Source organism: Dendropsophus ebraccatus, chromosome 5, assembly GCF_027789765.1.
Source record: "Dendropsophus ebraccatus isolate aDenEbr1 chromosome 5, aDenEbr1.pat, whole genome shotgun sequence".
NCBI classification, from domain to species: Eukaryota; Metazoa; Chordata; class Amphibia; order Anura; family Hylidae; genus Dendropsophus; species Dendropsophus ebraccatus.
The window spans coordinates 138,310,476-138,327,500 of record NC_091458.1 but is presented as its reverse complement, the minus strand read 5'-3'; the positions used below and the strand labels follow the sequence as shown (position 1 = coordinate 138,327,500).

The following is a 17,025-nucleotide window of genomic DNA, read 5'->3' as shown; positions in this document are numbered from 1 at the left end:
AGGGAAAGGGGGGACATGATGGAAACCTTTCTATATGTTACAGGAGGAAGAAGGGAAAGGGGGGACATGATGGAAACCTTTATATATGTTACCGGAGGAAGAAGGGAAAGGGGAGACATGATGGAAACCTTTATATATGTTACAGGAGGAAGAAGGGAAAGGGGGAACATGATGGAAACCTTTATATATGTTACAGGAGGAAGAAGGGAAAGGGGGGACATGATGGAAACCTTTATATATGTTACAGGAGGAAGAAGGGAAAGGGGGAACATGATGGAAACCTTTATATATGTTACAGGAGGAAGAAGGGAAAGGGGGGACATGATGGAAACCTTTATATATGTTACAGGAGGAAGAAGGGAAAGGGGGGACATGATGGAAACCTTTATATATGTTACAGGACTAAATAAGCATCAGGAGGGAGGTTATTGGGGGAAATATCAGAAGCAACATGAGAAAATATTACTTTACTGAAAGAGTAGTAGATGCTTGTGACAAACTTCCAGCAGATGTGGTTGGTAAATCTACAATAAGTGAATGTAATCCTGCCTGGTATATACTTATATCTATTCTAACATAATAAAAAAGGAAATACTAACAGGGCAGATTAGATTTGGGGGGGGGGGGGGGGGGGGTCTTTTTCTGTCAGGTTTCTGTTTTTTCCATAGAGAAGCGACTGCAGACACTGGGTGACTCTGACTTTGTTGTTGTGCTGCCCTTATATCCTCATTATCAGTGATGGCAGTCAGGGTGTACAGTGTGCCAGCAGGGACCATAGTTGATATACGTAAGTGGCCTGTATCATTTTCAAAATGTTGCTCTAGTAGTAATTTTATTTACTGGATTTTTTGTTTTATAAGACACACTTTTTGGCAAGAAAATTTCTGAAGCAGCCCTGCTTGCCTCCTTAATGGTCGGCTACAGTGCTGATTCAGTGCTGTGCCCGACTACTGATAGCTGCACAGTCCTTACCCTTCTCCTGCCAGACACTGCTCAGTGGGATGAGGAACCTGGAGGATATGTGCATCACCTCTAGAGATGGGTCGATCCGAACCCGAACGTTCGGTATTTGATTAGCTGGGGCTGCTGAACTTGGATAAAGCTCTAAGGTTGTCTGGAAAACATGGATAGAGCCAATGACTATATCCATGTTTTCCACATAGCCTTAGGGCTTTATCCAACTTCAGCAGCCACCGCTAATCAAATGCCGAAAGTTCGGGTTCGGATCGACTCGAGCATGCTCCAGGTTCGCTCATCACTAATCACCTCCAGATTCCTGTATGTGAAATCCCCATAGGAACTTACCCAGAACAGAGCTGAAGGACCTTCCATGTGATTAGTCCTATGACTGTGAGAAGTGTGCACCACAAATACTGTAGGTAGGGGCAATTTGTATTAAAACTTGTCTGTTTGGATGTAGCAGAGGTGTTTGTGTCTTTATGTCTATAGCAGAGCTGTTTGAGTAAGGTGATGGAGCAGAGATGTGTGTCTGTATATGGTGATGGGGCAGAGGTGTGTGTCTGTATATGGTGATGGGGCAGAGGTGTGTGTCTATATATGGTGATGGGGCAGAGGTGTGTGTCTGTATATGGTGATGGGGCAGAGGTGTGTGTCTGTATATGGTGATGGGGCAGAGGTGTGTGTCTGTATATGGTGATGGGGCAGAGGTGTGTGTCTGTATATGGTGGTGGAGCAGAGATGTGTGTCTGTATATGGTGATGGAGCAGAAATGTGTGTGTCTGTATGTATCAGAGCTGTTTGAGTATGGCGATGGGGCAGAGGTGTGTGTCTGTATATGGTGATGGGGCAGAGGTGTGTGTCTGTATATGGTGATGGGGCAGAGGTGTGTGTCTGTATGTGGTGATGGGGCAGAGGTGTGTGTCTGTATGTGGTGATGGGGCAGAGGTGTGTGTCTGTATATGGTGATGGGGCAGAGGTGTGTGTCTGTATATGGCGATAGGGCAGAGGTGTGTGTCTGTATATGGTGATGGGGCAGAGGTGTGTGTCTGTATATGGTGATGGGGCAGAGGTGTGTGTCTGTATGTGGTGATGGGGCAGAGGTGTGTGTCTGTATGTGGTGATGGGGCAGAGGTGTGTGTCTGTATATGGTGATGGGGCAGAGGTGTGTGTCTGTATATGGTGATGGGGCAGAGGTGTGTGTCTGTATATGGTGATGGGGCAGAGGTGTGTGTCTGTATATGGTGATGGGGCAGAGGTGTGTGTCTGTATATGGTGATGGGGCAGAGGTGTGTGTCTGTATGTGGTGATGGGGCAGAGGTGTGTGTCTGTATGTGGTGATGGGGCAGAGGTGTGTGTCTGTATATGGTGATGGGGCAGAGGTGTGTGTCTGTATATGGTGATGGGGCAGAGGTGTGTGTCTGTATATGGTGATGGGGCAGAGGTGTGTGTCTGTATATGGTGATGGGGCAGAGGTGTGTGTCTGTATATGGTGATGGGGCAGAGATGTGTGTCTGTATATGGTGATGGGGCAGAGGTGTGTGTGTGTGTGTATGCAGCAGATCTGTGTGGGTATGTATTGTTCATGCTGCTGACCTGTGTATGTGTGGGTATATTGTACCGTCATGCAGAGTGTTAGTGGCCCTGACATTTCAGTAAACTTTCACTGCCTCTGACGACGGGAACATTTTTTTAAATGCTATTATTTCCATGGTACTTGGTTGTCTAAACCAGGAGCGCGTCTTATATAGCCCGAGCATATTCTGCTGCGGGTTACCTTTCTGGTCTATATATAGACTAAATCGGACACAACAGGTATACACATTCAGGCCATGTTCACGTGGCCTATGAGACCGGCCATTCTGTGACCCGGCCGTGTCACAGAACGGCCAATGTCAGAGAAGATCACCCTAATACTGCAGCACCGGCCGGATGATCTTCATTTCTGTTGCATTGGGATGCCGGTGCATCCGTGTGTGCGCCCGTAGTCCAATTCACCTTTGCTCACAATGGATGCATTGTGTGAAATATATATAGTGTGTGTGTATCTCTGCATCTATTCATTGACCCCGGTAGGATCCGTCTCTCGGGCTGCGTTGATCATTAGCTTCATGTTTGCCAGAGTCACCTGCCCTTTGAAACCTCCCAGACACTTGGATTTGTTCTCCTGATTCATAGACAAACATTTGATTGATATTACAAGGTTTTTTGATTTTGTGCCCATAGACCCTGTGCTCATGTGTTCCCCCCTCCCCCCGTGTTTTTTAGGACGTTATCCTTATCTTTTCCCTTATCCTCCTGTTCTCATAAAACCTGGAGGACATGCTATATACTTTGTTTGCTTCACAAAAACAAAAGGGTAAATTCCGCAGCAGAATAACCGGCTTTTCAAGTATTTTGTCCATTCCCCCTAATTGTCTAGTCCCTGTTCCCATCACTGTATGTTGTACACCAGAGTTCCATCTGGTGGAGTGCGGTGAAGTAGTAGTAGCAGTATACATCAACGTATATACAGTATATTTATTCATGATGACCTCTTGGTGACACAATAACATGGACCACATGCTTTCCAGACACTTGTGTCATATATTTGCGTTTTTCATGCCGTAATAGTCTGTGGGTAATGGACAGAGATGAGCAAATTTACAGTAATTTTGGGTTCAGCCATTGAATCTTGCTACCTGGAGAAGATGGATGCCTCCCTAGGGCAGCCTGTGGCCGAACTCGCCAGCTTTTGAATCCTTACCCTGACTGCTGAATTGTTGGCTTTTACATTGGGGATAAGCCACCACAAAGGGATTTGTTTTAGCACTTTTGCTTTTTCCTCTTCCTGTTTAAAAGGCCATAGTGCTTGCATTGTTTCATCTACAGACCTACACGAGCCCTTATTTTGTGTGAAACTAATTTTACTTTGCAAGGACTTAATTTGGCAATTTTGACAGCTTTAAATGGCTATTTAGCAGAACGTGGCGATTGACCCGTGCACACGAATAGCCGCGCAGTTCACATTAGGGTCACGCCGTGTAGTAAATATACATCAGTTGTTGTCAAAGGGTTAAAATTGTCTGGTGCATAGGAATGTAATGAAATCGAAAAAACAACTGGCACTCCCCCTTTAGTGCTTGCTGCATGCGGCACTTTCAGTAAGTTAAACAGATTTGTAATTTACTTCCCTCGTCTTCCAGCACTTATGAGCTGCTGTATGTCCTGCAGGAAGTGGTGTATTCTCTACAGTCTGACACAGTGCTCTCTGCTGCCACCTCTGTCCATGTCAGGAACTGTCCAGAGCAGGAGAGGTTTTCTATGGAAATTTGCTGCTGCTCTGTACACTTCCTGACATGGACAGAGGTGGCAGCAGAGAGCATTGTGCCAGACTGGAAAGAATACACCACTTCCTGCAGGGCATACAGCAGCTGATAATTACTGGCAGACTTGGGATTTTTAAATAGAAGTAAATTACACATCTATGTAACTTTCTGACACCAGTTGATGTGAATCGTTTGTCATTACATTGGTGGAAACCCCAGGGTATTTTGTTATGGTAATTTATATAAATGTATTCTCAATTTACAGGAGTTAAAGAGGTGATTGTGCTGATATGGTTCCCAGCAGCAGAGTATAGATCTACTGTGGAGCTCGCAGAACATATGCCAGCCGTGGCTGCAACAGTAGCTGTACACCAGGGAAAAAGATGTTTTATTCTGGCTCGTGAGGCCGGCAGAGGGGCGACAACTAGTCATCTGGGCGGGTAACTGCCTGTGACTATTGACTGCTCTCTGCCTGTCAATGTGCAGTGCGAGGATGATTGACAGGCAGAGAGGCCATTAATGGGTCTCTCTGCCTGTCAATCATCCTTGCACTGCACACTGACAGACAGCTCCCCGCCCAGATGACTAGTTGTCGGCTCTCTCTCGGCCTAGTACGCTGGAATAAAACTGCTTTTCCCCAAACCTTTTTGGTTTAAGCTTATGACCTACCAGCACTCTAACAGCCACAGGTGACCCCCTTTTAGATAGCGGCCCTAGTCAATTGCCCTGCATGCCCTCCCTAACACTGGCCCTGGGCAGAACACACAGTACGGTAGTCAGTAAAGCAGTCCGGTCAGGAGAGGGTGAGCTCTATTCATACGTATATCAGGAATTTGTTTTTTTTGGAGCGACCATGGATCATTGTACTTCATGTGAATAGACGTATGTAGATAATTTGCGTTCCTTTGTAATCTGTGCTTCCTCTTTATATATGTGCAACTTTACAGAATCTGTTCATATGTTTCAGGAACCTTCAGGCGGCCATTGGAGCGTATTACGACTTTGAAAGTCCCAATGTCAACATCCCGTGCATGTCCTTTGTAGAAGATGTCACTATTGGAGAAGGGGAGTCTGTACCACCTGATACCCATTTTACAAAAACCTGGAGAGTACAGAACACAGGTAACGTCCACGTAATATTCTGCATTCTGGTTCCATGCTTTATGTGCATACATCCTAATGAGAAGAATATGAGCGATGTTTACACACAGTATTTCATGGCTCCAAAAAATGGCCGTTTTTAAATGCAGAATTGTGTTGAACTCTGTGGGGAAAATAGCGAGTAATTTCCATTAAGTAAAATGCTATGGTGCTGATTTTCAGTGGAAAGTCCCTTTCTTCCTGTTTACTGCCCAACAAAAGCTTAGGTATTTTGCAATCTTTCTTTTGGGTATTTTCCTCCCCAAAAATTGCTGTTTTACAAATTGTATGCAGGTCTGAAAAGGCTTTGAAAATAGGCCTTAGCTTTGGCTGTCCAGGTATGATGGAAGTTGTAGTTTTGCAATAGCTGGAGGGCCAAGGTTCCCTATTCCTGGTATAGGTATACAGTGCATGTCCCCGAGTCTACCAGCCGCAGCTACAGTGGTAGCTCTACACAGGGGAAAAGAAGTTTCAACGTAGAAAGAGTTTCCACAGCTCCTTAGAATAGTGCAAAATTCTTTATTGGTACATACAGAGTGAGGTTAAAAACTGGTTAAAATCGCGCCGACGCGTTGCGGAGGCAACCCTCCTTAATCATGGCTGCCTGAGGCCGGGAGAGGGACGGCAACTAGTCATCTGGGCGGGAGCTGCCCATAACTAGTCACGGCTCTCTGCCAGTCGGCGCGCTCTGTGGGGATGATTCGCCACTAATAGGTCACTCTGTCTGTCAATCATCCCTGCATTGTGCGCTGACAGGCAGAAAGCTGCGACTGGTCACAGGCAGCTCCCCGCCCAAATGACTAGGTGCTGCCCCTCTCCTCGCCTTGCACAGTATAATAAAACTCCTTTTTCCCCGGTGTAAAGCTAATATATATTTCACGAGCTGCACAGTAGATCTATACTGTGCTGCTGGGAACCATATCAGCACAATCGCCCTGATTGGTTCCCTTTAAACGCTTGACAATGCAGCCAGTTTTGACCTTAGTGTCCCCCTGTCGTTCTAACTTTCAAAATCTTTATATTGGCATGGGATGTGATATAAAGTAGTTTTGCAATATACGATTATTAGACGTGATCGTCCAGCAGGCGGGTGTTTGCCCACTCCTTGGCTGATCTCCAACACTTTCGCACAGACCGATCATTGGCCGAATAAGCATTTCTAGCAGCACTTTCTAGTTTTCCCTTTGTATTGTCATGTTTTTCAACATGTTTCCTTGAAAGAGTCCCCTCCCCCCCATTTAGGATATCTATCTGATCACTTGGGATCGAATCACCCATCAGTCATAAGAAAGGTCAGATGTCCTCCAAAGGAATGGAGCAGCAGCACTCATTCCATGTCTATGGCACTCTAGAACATTGCCCAGCACTGTGGCCAGGCATGTGCGCTGCCTTTCCATTTCACCGCAGGGACCTCCGCTCTCACAATCTCAGGAAGTCCCAGTGGTCTGGTTTTCAAAAATGGCAACCAATCACAGCTCAGATTTAATTTCTGTCAAAGGGCTGTGATTGGTTGCTTTAGTTATGATTTATCAATGTGTCCACTATGTGGCAGTAATGGTCACGTTATAATACCTAAAAGTATGTGTGTATGTATATATATATATATATAATATATATATATATATATATATATATATATATATATATATATATATATATATATATATAATTACATGTCTGCATGGTATCTAACTGCTTCTGTTGACTTGACTTAGTTTCTTTATCGTTGTTATCTTCTTGTAGGATCTGAAGCTTGGCCGCCTGGCGTGTGCTTGCGTTACGTCGGAGGTGATCAGTTTGGACATGTGAATATGGTATTAGTACGTTCTCTAGACACCCAGGAAATGACAGATGTCAGTGTACCCATGTGCAGTCCCAATCAGCCTGGCATGTACCAGGGACAATGGCGGATGTGTACTGCTACTGGCTTATATTTCGGAGGTAAAAAAATCGTTACTTCACCCTTTTTGTGGTTTTAGGATGTATATTTCATTAATGGGAAGACAGAAATGTATTTGTAATTTTAAATCTTTCATATAAGTCCCTTACACAGCAGACTCGTATTACTACCACTTTGGACGTCTGCACACATATCCCTCGTTTCTCATGGGTGAAATGGGCAATTTATCAGACTTGCAAAAAGGATAATTGGCTTTTGGGCAACAAGTGGCAGTACTGTTAAAACTACACAGTTTTGAGCTGTTTACGTGCTACTGCTGTTAACCCTTGCACGTCAGCCATACAGTGATTCCCCGAAAATTAAACCCTAGTGCAATCTTTTCCAATCTAAGGGTGCATTCACACTGAAGAACAGGCGGAGATCCCCGCCGTGGACTCTGCTCAGAATCCTGCCTGTCTCACTGTTATGCATAGGGAGCCTCCACTCAAAGAATAGACTTTTCAATTTTTTGAGTGGAGAGCCGCAGAGAGCGGAGGTTCCCTATACGTAACTTTGAGACACTGAGGCAGACGGGATTCCAAGCAGAGTCCACGGCAGGGATTCCACTCGGACTGGAAATGTCCCGGCAGTTGGCGCACACACAGGTGCCTGATGCTATTTGGTGATTAGACCTTAATTACAGCACCTGTGTGGACACCTACCCAGTTTATGTGTAAGGGAATAGAACAGTCACATGACATGAACTGTGTGATACATACTAAAAGAGATCTGTGTCAATATGCAACGACATGCAGAAAAATGCAGAATACTGAGAGCAGCAAAAGTATTCAGCCCCCTTTGCCTTTTTACCTATTTTGGTAAATTACAAGCTGTGTTTTTTTTTCCCCCCTGAAATGTGTGTGTGATGCATCTGCACAAAATAGTCTAAGGGCCCTATTCCACGGGACAATTATCAGTCAGATTATCGTTAAGTCCTTGGAATCTAAGCGATAATCGTTCGGTTGAATAGCAGTTAACGATTGACCGAGAAATCGTTGATCGTTAAATAAGACCTGGACCTATTTTTATCGTTGCTCGTTCGCAAATCTTTCGCTTTGAATAAGTCGTCGTTCACAGTAGTGACGAATGCAATAGCGACGACAAGACATCCGCAAGAACGATCATAAGTAACGATTATCATTAACGATTATGCGAATGATAATCGTCCCGTGGAATAGGGCCCTAAGTTGGGAAAGTGGAAAGAGAAAAATATCTTCAGGGTGCATCCACGTGTAACACTGCGCATATTGCAGCAAATCCACTGCAATACTCTTCCCATTAGAATTTACAGCCCTGCATTGGAAAGTCTCTTTAATTCTATGCCAGACAGGTTAAAATCTTACACTTCACTTACCTGCCCCTGTTCCCCTGCCACACTCCAGTCTGCTTCCCCCGGTCATGGCTTACTGACAGCTCAGCCTGATCTGCGGCTGCAGCAGGACAGTTAGTGGGCTGAGCTGCTGTCAGTGAACCGGGAGCGGGAGAAGCAGACTAGAGTGCGTCAGAGGAACGGGAGCGGGGAAGCATTGCATCTTTATTATTTAAGCCTGCCCAGAATAGAATTAGGTAAAGAAATTTGCCAAAACAATGAAGGGGTAGAGATTCTAATGAATGAGTATCGCAGCGGATTTGCTGCAATATGCGCAGCGTGAAATCTGCTGCGACTTTGTGTGACTGTGCCCTTAGGGTGCCTTTACACCTACCGGATCAGCAGCAGATTTCACACTGCGGATCCAGTCCCATTCATGCCTACAGAGCACATACTCGCAGCGGGATTGACATCCCGCAGGGGGTATGTGTTAAACCCCCTGCAGCCCGCCACCCAGAGCATACATTACCTGCTCAGCAACGCAGCTGTGTGAAGCTCTCGGCTCCTGTTGCTCCTCATCAGCCAATCAGTGCTGCTGTGCACTGATGGGGAGCGCCGGGAGCCCTCACACACAGCCATGGCGCGGAGCAGGTAATGTATGCTCAGGGCTGTGGGGGCGGGGGGTCATTAAAGGGGCCAAGTACCATACAGGCAGCGGATCCGCTGCGTGTATGGGACCCATTCAGCTTCACACTACAGGATCAGCAGTGTGAAATCCGCTGCGGATCCGGTACGTGTGAAGCTACCCTTAAAAACAATTTAGGAAATAAAAAAAAATAAATTTACTAAAAATTGTCTTGTGCTCATGTATTCACCCCTTTTTGCTCTGAAGATCCCCAAAAGGCTCTGGTGCAACCTGTTTACTTCAGAAGTCACCTACTTGGTCCACCTGCAATTTAAAGGGGATATCCAGTGCTACAAAAACTTGGCCACATTTGCTCCACTCTTGTCTCCAGTTAAGGTGTGGTTTGCAATTAAAAGGCTTATCCAGCGCTACACAAACACGGCCACTTTTCCCCCTCTCTTGTCTCCAGATTGGGTGCGGTTTCAAACTCAGTTCCATTGAAGTAAATGGGGCTTAATTGCAAACCCCACCCAACCTGGAGACAAGAGAGGGGGAAAAGTGGCCATGTTTTTGTAGCGCTGGATAACCCCTTTAAAGGCCCTTTGGCCCGATTATCAGCAAAGAGTGTTCCTAGAAAGGTTTATTTGGATGATGACCAGCCCATGGAAAGATGCCAGTGATCAGCGGAGGTGCAGGAAAATGGATATAAATGCCCACATGGCAGCTATGTTTTATGTCTGAGGGTTTCTAGCCTGCAGTGTAGGAACCATGTCCTTTCTATTACAGCTGCTTATACCTTTCTTCTTTTTTCTGTCTTTTTCAGATGTAATCTGGGTTATCCTCAGTGTGGAGGCTGGTGGCCTCCTAGGTGTCACTCAGCAACTCTCGTCCTTTGAAACAGAATTCAACACTCAGCCTCATCGCAACCTTGATGGGGACTTTAACCCCTTTGCTTCGCCCCAGAAGAGTCGTTCTACAGATGGAGAAAACATGAGTACCTGGACGTCTGAAACAGAGACTCCTGAAGGAGAACAGAATGGACTTTCTCAGACAACTGTAAATATATGTGCAACAGATCATCAAACCAGTCATTCTGTAGCAACCTATAGAGAGGTGAGGCGAAATGCTGAACGTGAATAAATCCAATATGGCAACAGATTTAGTAGGAGAAGCTTTTCCATTCACTGTAGGGCAGTGTCGATCAGTTGCCTGCGGACAGCTCACCAGAACATTTTTCCCAGAAATCCCCTTTAAGAGCAGTGTGCAGAAATCCTAATTCTAATCCTAATCTAGTTACCTCCTGTCCACACATTCATAGTGCGGTGCAACCCCGACTACACTGGATGATTCATCTGAGATCTATGTATTTCAATATGGAGATCTTTTGCTGGGCTCTCCTGGGAGATCTAAGCAGACCATTGGAAGTGTATATAAATCTATATAACCGCTCTGCTTTTGTCTCCTAGCCAATAAGCCTAAACGCCAGGTACCGTGAGGTTGATGAAGAGTTCTGGGATTTTAAGGCGGGTAGACTTTTTGCAATATAAATCCTTGGCAAGATCAGCTATATATGATCACAAGTATAAGTCCTCTAGAGAGGTAATAAGGGTAAATGCCCTGTGGTAAAAATTCACCCACTCTTATCATCAAATAAAATCTTAGCTAACAGAGTTGGAATTGCTGCATGTTACATTGTAAAAGAAAAAAAAAAATGCTCAATTGTGTTGGCATCTCAGATTCTGCAAAAATTGGAAAAAAGGTCATTCACATAATCTACTTCAGATCACAACATGAAAATCAAGACTTCACATGGCTCTCTAGATGAGAAATCTAAAAGGTTACAAGAAACATGGCTTCACAGAGTGAGGACTGGCTACTATCAGCAGCTGGGTCCTCAACGTTAATGACTGCTGCCGTAAACACCCACTCGCCAATAACCCCTGAAGTGCTGCCATCGCGACAGTTAAAGGAGAAGTCTGGCCGTTTCTAAAAGCAGTCAGCCTGCAAGAGAGAAGGGGGAATATGATTTGGGAACTTGCCTCTCCCTGTGCCCGCCCCCAACGGAAGTCGTTTTCCCTTAAGTTGTGATGATGCCAGGATTTGGGGGGGGGGGGGGGGTGCCTGTTATGGCGGCTGGACTGGCTGTTCAGCCAATCAGTGACTGGAGCACCGTCCCACCCCAGTCACTAACTAGCTGAGTGGCCTGTCCATCAGCTGGATCGTGACTTGGAGATCCCAGCGCCCGGCAGGGGTCCTGCATCTCTTACCGCCGCTCACAGTGCGCACTGGGTGAGGTATGTTGTTACTTGTAATCAATTTCCCCCCACCCCCTGCAGGCTGCCAGCTTTTAGGGAAAAAAAAGGACTTTTAATTAAAAAGTTAAAAAAAAAAAAACATGACATAGCTCCTCCCCAAATGGAAGTTTAAATAACCCCCTTTTCCATTTTATAAAGGACACGCATAAAAATAATAAAATAAATGAGCATATTATATGCGTAATTGTTCTATGGTGTAAACAAAAAACGGTAAAGCCAGGATTGCTGATTTTAGATTACATTTTATATGTAATTAAAAAAAAGGATCAATAAGTCTGATCTACTCAAATGTGATACTAATAAAGTCTAGAGATCATGGCCCAAAAAATGATGCCCCCTACAGCCTTGGAGGTGAAAAAAACAAAACCATTCTAAGAGTCACAATAGGACCATTGTAATCACACCTATTTGCAAAAAATGGTTTTACTTTTAATAAAATAGTAAAACATTAGAAAAGCTATATAAAATGCATATCATGGTATGCAAATCTCAGAGTTGCATTTTTCACCCCATAAATAATATTTTGGGAGGTTCCATCATACATGTTGTTGTAGTTCGAAGGGCACCATTAAAAAAAGTACACTTATATCTGAAAAATAACAAGCCCCCACATGGCCCTGTAGATGCAAAAATAAAATTGCAGACGAGGAGGGAAAAACAAAAATGCAAAATTGAAAATTGTTGCCGTTATTAAGGTCATTTTATGCATCATTGAAGGGGAAGTCCAGCAAAAATGTTTATTAAAGTATTCTTATGCTTTATGCTAGTATGCTTATAAAGTGTTTTTTTTTTTTTCCCCTGCACTTATTACTGCATCAAGGCTTCACTTCCTGGATAACATGGTGATGTCACGACACGACTCCCAGAGCTGTGCTGGCTGTGACTGCTGGAGAGGATGATGGCAGGGGGACACTGAGCATCCCCCACGCCATCATCCTCTCCAGCAGCCACAGCCAGCACAGCTCTGGGAGTCGAGTCGTGACATCACCATTTTATCCAGAAAGTGAAGCCTTGATGCAGTAGTAAGTGCAGGGAAAAAAACACTTTATAAGCATTTCCCGTAACTAGTGTGTATTGGTGTTTTTTATAACTTTTGGGGGGCAATACAATACTTTTACTAAATACTAAACGTTTTTGGTGGACTTCTCCTTTTGAGGGGTTGATGAAAGTCTTCTACAGGTACTAAAGTGTCAAAAGTTTTTTATATATAATATATAAAATTATACACACAGTGGTACTTTGGTTTAGGAGTAACTTGGATTAAGAGCGTTTTGGTTTAAGAGCTCACAGTTTTTCAAAATTGTGACTTGGTTTAAGAGCATTGTTTTGGTTTAAGAGCTCCCTGTACTGGGTGGGAGCGCGAGTGGGGGATGGGCATGGTCTGCATAACGTGGTCTACAGCACAGTACTCTGACCCAGGAAGTCTACCTCACCTTCCAAATCATAGCAGATCCACTTCAGGCTGGGGCTTACTTCAGAGGACAGGACTGTGGAGATAATCGCTTCATAGCTGTAACCCTCCTCTCTCTGTCCTGCTCATTCCTTCATGCTCTCTGCGGTCTCTGTCAGCCCTTGTGTTTCCCATCCTCTCCATTATGAGGATCTGTAGTTCCATCCTGTATCTACAAACTGCTGCTGGTTTTTCAGGTTTATGCACTTACTATACATTATACACCACATGCTGATTGCTATACTGTACAGTAACTTATAATATCACACATTCTTCTGTTTCTAAATCTTTGTTTTATTTGTTTTACATTTGTTATTCAGAATAGAAAAAAAATAATTTTGGGGTGTGGAACCAATTGTCTGCATTTCAGTGATTTCTTATGGGAAGTTTTGCTTTAGTTTAAGAGTAGATTTGGATTACAAGCACGGTCCCGGAATAAATATAAATAATAAATTATATATATATATATATATATATATATATATATATATATATATATATATATATATATATATATATATAATAAGATTAACATCACGAGAGATTAAGGCTGTATCCATGTTTTCCCGGATTCCCCACTTCTTCAGCCACCGGTATTCAAAGAGGCGGCACTCCGAAAATTTCCTTGACACAGATCTCATTGAGAAGATTGAAATGTCGTATGTTGGGTGAATAAACAAAACCCCTTCTATTTACTTATTTTTGGAGTTCCGCCTCTTCCTATTTGTGTTCATATATTATAATTTTTATTTATTATTTTTATTATTTTGTACACACACAGTGCAGTAAATAGGAATTTGATACATGGCTGGTTTCGCAAGTTTTCTTACCTACAAAGAATGGAGAGGTGCGTATTTATGTTAGATACACCTCACCTGTGAGAGACAATCTATAGAGCTTTCCAGATAATCACATTGTATGGTTTATAAAGGATTTGATACAATAGAAGAACAGAAGTTCCTATTTGGTCCAGAAACTTTTGCGGTCACTGAGGTCGGACGTTTCCTGGAGCTCTTGACCAGTTTTGCAGACACTGCAGCAGGGATTGTGTCCCTCTCCTCCATACACTTCTCTAGATCTTTCAGGTTTCGGGGCTGTCGCTGGGAGGCAACATTGAGTTTTGGCTTTTGGTTGGGGTCAGGTTTGGAGACTGGCTAGACCACTCTAGGACCTTGAAGTGCTTCTTACAGAGCCGCTCCTTAGTTGTCCTGGCTGTGTGTTTTGGGTAATTCCAGCCACCATCCAACCATCTTCTCTGCTCTTATTGGGGGAAGGAGGTTGTTGTATCTGGTGATTATATGGCCCCATCCATCCTCCCTTCAATATGGTGCAATCATCCTGTACCCTTTATAGAAAAGAACCTCCAAAGTATGATACTTTTACCCCCATGCCTCATGGTTAGGACAGTGTTCTTGGGGTGGTATCCTCCTCCTTCCTATCAAACACGCCGAGTGAGGTTAATACCAAAAAGTCTTGGTCTTATTAGGCTACTTGATCCAGATGAGGCATTGGAAAAGGTCATTAAGATGGTCATTTGCAAACTTAATACTGGCCTGGACATGTTCTTGTGTGAACAGGGGGGCCTTGCGTGCCATGAAAGATTTTAATCCCTGAAGGTGTAGTGTGTTACTGATGGTCCCAACTCATTGACCAGGCCTTCCCGTGTAGTTCTGGGCTGATTTCTGACCTTTTTTCAAAATCCTCCTTACCCCACAAGGCGAGATCTTTCATGGAGCCACTTAACCGAGGACAGTTAACAGGTTTTGCCTCCTAACCAAGCTGCTTGGCTATTGTCCTGTACCCCATCCCAGCTTTGTGCAGGTCTACAATTTTGTCCCTGGTGTCCATAGACAGCTCTTTGGTCTTGGCCTTGGAGACCTCTTCATTCTTTGTGAGGTAGAAAAACTTGCTAATGGCAATGTATCAAGTGCTTATTTTCCTCACTGTGTGTATATAACAATAAAAATGTAACCCCCCCCCCTCCTTTTTCAATTTGGCAAATACAGAAATCAAACAATCTTTGGTTTAGTCTGTATGGAGGTGGCTTCTCCTTAGTAGTAACACTCCCTTCAGTCAAAGGCCGTATTACACAGCTCGATAATAGTTGTGGCCAGAGCTGCACGAACATCGCTAGCGAGGATTGTGCAGTCCTTTTAATCAGCAATGTATTTCTTATATGCCAGATTTTTTTTCTTTGACATGTTGAAGGACAGTGATCGGCTCTCTGCTGACCGTGAGTTCTGTTACACCGGGAGATATTTACCTAATTGACAGATAATCTCCCCGTGTAATAGAACCTTTACTTTTAGGGTAAATTCACACGGGCGGATACGCCGGGAGTCTCACGCATGAAATCTGCAGATAATCCGCAATACACATATTATTCTTATTATTATTAATACGTGTATTGTGGATTTGGTGCGTGAGACTCCTGGCGGATCCGCCGTGTGAATTTACCTTTACGAAGGATTATTAAAGTGTAACTGGGAATTTCTTATCTGTGCATTATCAGGCAAAACTGTCTTCATTACAGAGGAGAAAAGTGAAGACTGGTTTGCTGTGTGTATTATAACCTGGAGAGGGGCCGAGGGGGGTTAGTTAGCAGGAAAAGGAGACAAGCAGCTCTGCTTTTTAGAGACTGCCTGGGCACATAAAACACTTGATTGACAGGTCAGAAACGTCAGTGCAGGTCTGAGGTGATGTGTTTTGCAGGGCTGCAGTTTCTCCTCCGTGCTCACTCACCCCCCTCGGCCCCTCCCCCCTGCATAAAGTATAATGGACATGTATGGCAGTATAATCCTGCTTCTTCTGAAGTGAGGGGGGAGGCTGCAAAACAGCATTTTGAGTACATCAGGTATAAATGCTTTATGTGGAAACTTAAGTTTATTTAGACATTCTTGAAGGTGCAAAGATATTGGTGCCTTCCCTCAAATGGAACCAACAGGCAGCATTTTCTTCATGTAATATGACATTGTGGCCACTTGATGGCAGTATTGCCATTTCATTTGCTCTTGCACTATTCTTAATGTATATATTTTTTTTTCTCTAACAGGGTGTGCACGGGCCTTACCCCTTTGGAGAGTCTTAAAAGAAGCTTTATTTTCTCCAATGCCTTTTTTGTCCTTTTTTTCCCACTCCCTGAAATAGGACATCTTCTGCGAGATCCCTACCGAAGATGACAATGGGGCTAGTGGTGTTAGTGACCTTGTGAATTGGATTCCGGGTGCTGCCTTTCTTTCTCCTTCTGAAGAGAGTTGTTTTGTTGCACAGACTTTACACACCAACTAAGAACAAATGGTCAAAATGGTTTAAAATTCAGGTGCGGGAGATGGACATGTGTAATCCGAAAAGCATTGTTTCCAACAATTTGATCATATAATCCAGACGTTGAGTTTGTTCACATGTGAGTCACTCATCCTGTAAGTGCATAATTGTTAGGGGTTTTTCTTTTGTTTGTTTTTTTTAGCACTAGTAGAAAGGGGTCATAAGGATTCTCTATATCTCAAAGTGCTATGTTGCAATCACTGCGAGCGGCCCTGTGTTCCTGACGGCTTTGGTGGCAGAGCATCTGAGAGAGAACATTTTATTGAATTGTGTTTTGCATATTTTTTTTCTCCTTTTCGAGGAAGCGTTTGCCAATTCTCCATACAGGCGTTGTGTCCTCCATCCTGACAAACATGGGCGACTGAACATCATATCACTATTCTAAGTAAGGAGACTTTCAATATTCTGTAAGTTGCCACAAAAGCCCGCTGCTTCCCCGCCAGAGACCCCTCCCAGGCCGTGGCACAGGACGTATTGGCAAGCTTTGGTTTAAGCTTTGACGTTTACAAGTTTGTTTGCAAATTTCTAGCTTTATTAGATGGGAGAAAGTTGTAATCCATGTTGTAATGTTGGCTTTATTATAAAAAAAAAAAAAATAAGGCAAGTTCCCTGATGGTTTTTGTCATTGTTGGCCACCTTCTGTTTTACCACACGTATA

General features: G+C 43.9%; 1 protein-coding gene across 1 annotated transcript in view; it reads left to right on the top strand.

Annotated features, from left to right (window-relative positions):
• Window positions 1–16,760, top strand: part of ILRUN (inflammation and lipid regulator with UBA-like and NBR1-like domains) — a 22,544-nt gene extending 5,784 nt beyond the window's left edge. The window contains exons 2-5 of the mRNA XM_069971437.1: window positions 5,233–5,387; window positions 7,149–7,346; window positions 10,102–10,391; window positions 16,096–16,760. Coding sequence (XP_069827538.1) covers window positions 5,233–5,387; window positions 7,149–7,346; window positions 10,102–10,391; window positions 16,096–16,131 — 679 coding nt within the window. The 3' untranslated portion in view covers window positions 16,132–16,760. The remainder of the gene's footprint in view (window positions 1–5,232; window positions 5,388–7,148; window positions 7,347–10,101; window positions 10,392–16,095) is intronic.
• The last annotated feature ends 265 nt before the right edge of the window (window positions 16,761–17,025 follow it).